The sequence below is a fragment of the Cricetulus griseus genome, unplaced genomic scaffold (genome assembly GCF_003668045.3).
Source record: "Cricetulus griseus strain 17A/GY unplaced genomic scaffold, alternate assembly CriGri-PICRH-1.0 unplaced_scaffold_142, whole genome shotgun sequence".
Taxonomy (NCBI): domain Eukaryota; kingdom Metazoa; phylum Chordata; class Mammalia; order Rodentia; family Cricetidae; genus Cricetulus; species Cricetulus griseus.
In genome coordinates this window covers 40,951-47,862 of record NW_023276856.1, presented here as the reverse complement: position 1 = coordinate 47,862, position 6,912 = coordinate 40,951, and the positions used below count along the sequence as shown (strand labels likewise).

The following is a 6,912-nucleotide window of genomic DNA, read 5'->3' as shown; positions in this document are numbered from 1 at the left end:
TCCCCACCAGAATAATATGCTTAGAGGTCACTTAAGATTTAAGACTGATATATATATATATATATCTATATATATCTCTATATATATATATCCTATTTCTTTAACTTGCATTTGAGAGAAGAATGTAACCAACTGTAGGGAGATATCCCAGGTACCTGTAGCTTTGGCCAGACCCCAAATGGGGTGTGGCCACAGCTAAGTAGTAGGCAGGAAGACTAAAAGGCTGGGGACAGGGAGCAAGCAGGTCTTACTCCTTGGGGTCAGTTGGAGTGGCTACTTCTCCTTTGGAGGTGGGCAGCATGGAGACTGTCTGTGTCCCACTCTTGACATCAGCTGAAAAGGAAACTGAACCACATACTGGATAAGGGGTATAAGTGTTTATTTATTATGGGAAGTTACTCACAAAAGAAGCTGGTAACCCAGGTTAGCCTCTGCAAACTTTGAGTGTCCCTGTCCCCAGCCTTTTATTCCACCCACCTACTACTTACCTGTGACCATGCCCCAAAACAGGCATAGTCAATGCTACAGGAACTTGGGATATTTCCCTACAACAATCAACCTTACTTGCCTTGATTTTCCAGGTTATCAACTTATAGAAACTAAGATAATGCACAGTTCTAAACCTAAGTGATGTGCTCTTCCATGCTCCTGAATCAAGAGTATCTATCACATGTGTGTTTTATTTGTGTTGTGACAATCATTTGATGAAAACACAAAACATATGTTTAAATAAATCTTAGAAAACGAATGCCCAGAATAGTGGAAGAAAACAGAGAGATATTGATGGATGAACAACGATGGTTGTAGCACAGACAGGAGAGAGAGGGGGGAAGGGGAAGGGAGAGACAGGGGAAAGGAAGAGACATGGAGATGTAGACAGAGATTTAGATTCATGTAAGAGAGATACAAGAACAAAGGAAGTCAAGGGGGAGTGATTTAAAGAACTCAAATCTGAGCTTTCTCTAGGTTGAATAACACCAACAGGAAGACTTTGATTTCTTTTCTTGAGGTGCTGTGGAAGGATTACTATTGAGTCTGAGTTTATTGTGAATGTGTTTGAATCTATGCATTTTAGAATATTGTGTGAGGAATCACTAATGAAGTAAATCTACTCATTTGGTGCAATGAGTTGGGAACATTTATTGAATTAGTGTGGTGATGGGGAATGTACTGTGTATGTTTAACAGCAAGTTAGACCGGACTAAGAGTCAAAGAGGATTCTGGGAAATGTAGTAGAGAAGTGGTGATCCGGGCAGGAAGTGACATAGCAAGGAGACTCATATTTAACCAAGGAGAAACAGGAAGTGGCTCTCTTTTCCCCTCTGCTCCTGCTCCAGCGGCACGATGTGATCCACCGGCCAGGAGGGACGCCAATAAGGCGGCCGATAAGATAAGTCTTATAAAATGAATAGGTTTATGATAGTTAAGACTGAGCTAACAGATGAGAATCCTAGTCATTGGCCAAGCAGCATTGTACCTAATACAAGTTTCTGTGTATTCATTTGGGCCTAACTCAGGCGGGCAGCTGGTGTAAAGCTCACATGTGGCAGTGGGACTCGGCGGCGTTTTGCAGAAAGATTTACTGTAACAGTGTGGTATTTTGTACCCTTCATTATTAGGGAAGAGTAGAGTGAATATACCTTCTTGATAATGTAAGTTGTGAAAATACCTGTCATCAAAATAAACAGGAGCCTGGAATTCTCCCAAAAGTTCCTCCCTCATCTGTCTGGGTGGTTGCGAGGTCCTGAAGAAAAGGGAAATGTACACTCCTTAAGTCAATGGAACCAGTAAGTGGCTCTAGGCCCTGAGAGCACCCCTTCTTATCTATTTTTCTCTTCCTGTATCTAATCCAGTTTGATTTCACCTCAGCTCACATCACAAGGAAAGAACAGTGCTTTCTTGAATTACATCACAACTCCAGCTTCTTGCTTTGATCACAAAAGGTTTTCACTGTAGGGAATCCTCTGACTGCAGTTTATCATTTGCAGAGCAGAAAAAATCATAGATTAGAGAGACACTCATTCATAATGTATTGCCACAGTTTTCCCTTTGTGTTTTATAAAGGAAAAGCATGTCAGTGTTAGTGGTCCCTTGTAAAGTGCTGGTCAATGTATGGTCTACTCTGGGAGCATCCTTAATCAGCAATGAATCTTCCCCAGCAGTCCTTCTGCAAAGCTGACCAAGGCACTGCAGGACTGTGAGGAGGAAACAGAGTAACAGACACTCGGGATGATGATTTCTGTGTAAGTCTCCAGACTGATCTCTGTCATCTCAGCTTCCTGCTCCTCCCTGGTTTCTGACACACTCAGGATGTGGTTGCAACACTGTGTGTTGCTGTGTGTTGTACAGTAATAGACAGCAGAGTACTCCGATGTCAGGCTTCTGAGCTCCATGAATGCTGTGCTGGAGGATTTGTCTGCAGTCAGTTTGGCCTTGCCCTTGAACTTCTGATTGAGGTCAGTATAACCAGTATTAGGAAAAAAACTTCCAATCCACTCCAAGCCTTGTCCAGGCTTCTGCTTCACCCAGTGTATATACTCATAAATGAAGGTGTAGCCTGAAGTCTTGCAGGACAGCTTCACTGAGGTTCCAGGCTTTACCAGCTCAGCCTCAGACGGCTGCAGCTTGACCTGGGAGTGGTCACCTGTGGAGAGAAAAACAGAGTGGATGTCACTGTCACCTGAGAACATGGCCCCTCCTCAAGTCTGGAAATTGGAGCCCTTACCTGTAGCTGCTGTCACCAGGAAGAGGATGATCCAGCTCCATCCCATGGTGAGGACCTGTGTGCTCAGTGACTGTGGAGAGGACACTGATCATGTGTAGTTGGTGGTGTGGACTTCCCTGTATTTACCACATAGACTCACGTGATTTGCATATTCATGAGCAGGGTGCTTCTTAGATAAGGACCTAGTCCAGCTGGAGAAGAAGGAGGTAGAGGACACCTGGGTCAGGTAGCAGGATGCTGAGGTCCAAATAATCATCCTGTCTGAGGAAGCTGTCATTCCTGAGACCTATGCAGATCCTGTGGAAATAACATCAAGGCCTAATTCTTCAATTTACAAATAGAATCCCAACCTGAGAAATTATTTCATTTCCCTGACAAATTCACAGGTGTTGGTAGTGATGAGTAAAATTGTTAATGGCAATTTCAAAACCTTCTAAATTGGGAGAAATTTTACTCTCTCATCTGTAAGATATTGATATTTTCTTTTCCAGAATGTTACAGGTGTCTGTTTCTGGTGAATTTTTTTCTTTTTCTAAATACCTTTCTTCTAGTATATTCTTTAGTTTCAATAGAAAAAGGCATTAGGGGTTCTGGTCAGAATATGGGAAATATCTGAGAGGATTGAGCATAGAATTTCATCAGAATATTTTTCATGAAAAAGTGTTTTACAAAAATCCAAAATAAATAAATATTTTTAAAAATGAGAAAATACAAATTTGTGCAATATTAACAATGAATTTTTACTGTGTTTGATAATTCTTGACTTCACATATCAAGTGTATCAGGTGTTGTTCAGCTGATAGTCTTTAAGAAAGGGAGTCCACAGGGGCTCTGGAGTCCCTCCAATCATCATCTGATTTCCATCCTAATGATTGATGTCTCCATGGTGCCCCCTGCTCTCCTTACAATTTTTATACTCTTATCATTCTGAGTTTAAAAAGAATAAACTTGTTACAGATTCAGTCATTCTTTGGCCTCTCCATCCTGGCCTTTTAAAACTCAGTTCTCACTGACCATAATCAGGAGACACTGGCTGGTGCTTTTAAGGTTTGTATCAACTGGACTCATATAGTTGTTGAAGAATTATTTGCCCAAATCTAAGCAGAAATAGGTCATCTCACATTCTTTAAATATTGCTCAAGAATGTCTGTTTTTATTCAGTACAACTGTGAGATATTGAGTAGCTAATCTACAGACTTCTGGTGTCAAGTGTCTGCCCAACCTAGAGGTTCACTGTGGTCACCATATGTCCCTGGCTGCCATGTGGCCTGACCTCCCCCTGGTGTCAGGGAACAAACAGTGGTTCTCTTGGTTTTCACTTCACACTGTACTGTTCAATGAGGTGTGATTGCCTGGATCTCAGTAATCACACATTCTGTTTGTCTATTTGTTCACCAAAACTTCTTGACACATTGCTGAGGTCCCTATAATAGTATCGAGAGAAGGCTCGGGCCTGGAAAAGTAGACTCTGTTTCTTTTCCAGATTCCTGAAACCAGTAGTAATCCTTAATGATGAACCAACTCCAACCATCAGTTCTCCAGTTGATAATCTCTAACTCACAGGTAACACTCCACGTTTCCTACCTTCATCTGAGTCAAAGAGTTCACAACAGAGAGCAGGTAGACAATGTTAACCAGGAAATAGAAGTAGAAAGCAGAAAACTGAGATAAGTAACTCTGTTGACAATGGAAACTGAGTTAGAACAGATACCTTAGGTGACATCACCTGGCTTGTGCACAATGGTCACTCAGACTTTTCACAAGATGGGGAACAAGAAACACCTGCAAAGAAATCATTGCATGGGATTGAGTTGCATTGTAATCTTTACAAGGATGCAAATTTCCAATATGATTGTGTAAATCTGTGAATTAACTGTACCCTTCCAGAGCTTTAACACATTGAAAGCTGGAAACAGTAGACACCCTGTTTTCCCAACTTTCTGAGGTAGTCACATACATTCATGGAAGATTTGGATTCTATTCCTCAAGATGGGAAATAAAGAATAAGGTTTTCAGATTTTTTAAATTTCCCCATGATTTCCATCTAAACCTATTATCACCAAGTCTTAAAATTATAGACAATGTGGAAAATCAAGGAGTTTTATTTTTGTTTTCATTCTGACAGCAGGTTGCAAACAGATACCTTAGAGGCTCCATGGGGAAATAATTGTATGCATAGTAAAATGGAAACAGTAGTAACTGTGATAGAATAGGACATGGCCAAGGGTCCCTAGAAGATTATTTGAACAGGAAGAACAAACCATGTATTCTAAAATGTAATCAGACGTACACTTATTTACAGGGAAGTACATGGTGTCAAATGAGAACTGCCTGTCATCTGAAGGCCATCTACTATTTCTGAGTAGCTCCAGCATTTCTTAAGGGCCTGTGTTGTTCCCAAGCTCCTGTGTAGGGAGGCTTGTGTGTGACTTCACACTGAAGTCTCCTCCTGTGTCTCTGGAACAGTAAGTCATGGTAGGAAGTTCATTTAAGAAAACTTGGCGATTGAGGTATCCCTACCAATGCTGATGCTGGAGTTCAAGTCCCTATTGCAAATTCTGTCTCCAGTAGTCCAGTACCTTCTTTTTGACACAGTCAAAGAATAGTATTTATAAGTGTAAACACAGGAGGATTTGTTTAATTTGATGGTTTTAATTACAGTACAAATGTAAGTACTGTTTGGACAATATATCCCAGCATTGGGAGTGAGTACCAACCTCACAACAGACTTTGTACCTCAGCCATGTGCAGTTCACCGCAGGAAATCCCTGCTCTGCTTTGTGGGGTGGGTCATACAGCTGCAGTGATATGTGGACTCCACTCATTCTGTGGCACATAGCTTAGGCATAGCCACAACTGCTTCCTGTCAATTGTCTAGGAAGGGCTATAACATTCAGATATATCCAAGGATGGAAGTAATGGAGAATCCAACATAGAATTTAGTTTTTAATGGTTAGACTACTGTAAGGCCAAGGTAAGCTGTCTTTCAAAAACATGGTTTGATTAAAAAAAATAAATTCCCAAAGCAGAGAAATGGCTCAGCTGGTTTGGGTTAGATTCACAATCAAAAGTACAAGAACTACTACTGTGTATCCTGTCTTCAGAGACAGAATGAGGAGCAAATAAACATAAACACGGCATTTCAGCAACAGAGAGAGAAAAGACTCACTGTGTTCTCTGTGCTTAGGGAGTGGGAAGAAAAATCAGAGCAAACCAGGTGTTTTTCATTCCCTGCTCTGAGTTCTTAGGGTTGGTAAGGGCTGAGCGCCCCCTGCTGGCCCAGAGCTCCTCTGCAGGGAGGTTTTTGTCTGGGCTCATGCTGAAGTCCCCTCACTGTGTATCTTGCACAGTAATATGTGGCTGTGTCCTCAGTGGTCACAGAGTTCAGCTGCAGGAAGAACTGGTTCTTGGCTGTGTCTCTGGTGATGGAGATGCGGCTCGTGAGGGATGGGTTGTAGTTGGTGCCACCAGGACTAGTTATGTACCCCATCCACCCCAGCTTCTTCCCTGGGAACTGCCTGATCCAGTTCCATTCATAAACAATGGTGGTGATGGAGAAACCAGTGACAGAACAAGTGAGGGACAGTGTCTGTGAGGGCTTCACCAGGCCAGGTCCAGAGTCCTGAAGCTGCATTTGGGACAGGACACCTGAAGACAAGAAGAGACAATTCTGTCAATCACATATTGTCACATCCCCTCATGGACACATGTATGAAATGGTCACACTCACCAGGAAGGGCTGTCACCAGGTACAGAAGACCCAACAGTCTCATCTTCTAAGCTATACCCCCTTTTCTCAGAGGTCAGCCTCCTCTCTGTGAGAGAGATGTGAGCTCCCAGGCTCAGGAGGGGATTTAACTTAGAGCTAGAAGATGTATTTGCATGTGGGGAGTCAGCCTTTTCCTTATAAAAGAGGAGGATGAATACCACTCCATTTCCTTATTACAACACAGACATCACTGTGTGTGACTTCCTACAGTGTGAGTCTGGAATAAGAGAGCATGGGGACTACAGGGATCACAAAAAACACATAGTGGGATGACCCCACCTCTGATCCCTAGCACAATACCCCCACCAAATTATTGTGCCCCAGTATTTTTGGATCTTGCTCAACCAAAGTATTTCTTAACATTTTATATATTTTTCTTTAAAAATGTATTAATATAATTTTACATCCCAATATCATT

General features: G+C 42.0%; 2 gene segments (V, D, J or C); both read right to left on the bottom strand.

The window, feature by feature from the left end:
- Window positions 1-247: 247 nt before the first annotated feature.
- LOC118239787 lies at window positions 248-2,771 on the bottom strand. The segment is given in 3 exon segments: window positions 248-333; window positions 2,348-2,644; window positions 2,726-2,771. Coding segments are annotated over 3 exon segments (429 nt in total).
- A 136-nt stretch (window positions 2,772-2,907) lies between these two features.
- LOC113831433 lies at window positions 2,908-6,498 on the bottom strand. The segment is given in 3 exon segments: window positions 2,908-3,022; window positions 6,127-6,373; window positions 6,456-6,498. Coding segments are annotated over 3 exon segments (405 nt in total).
- Between the last annotated feature and the right edge of the window lie 414 nt (window positions 6,499-6,912).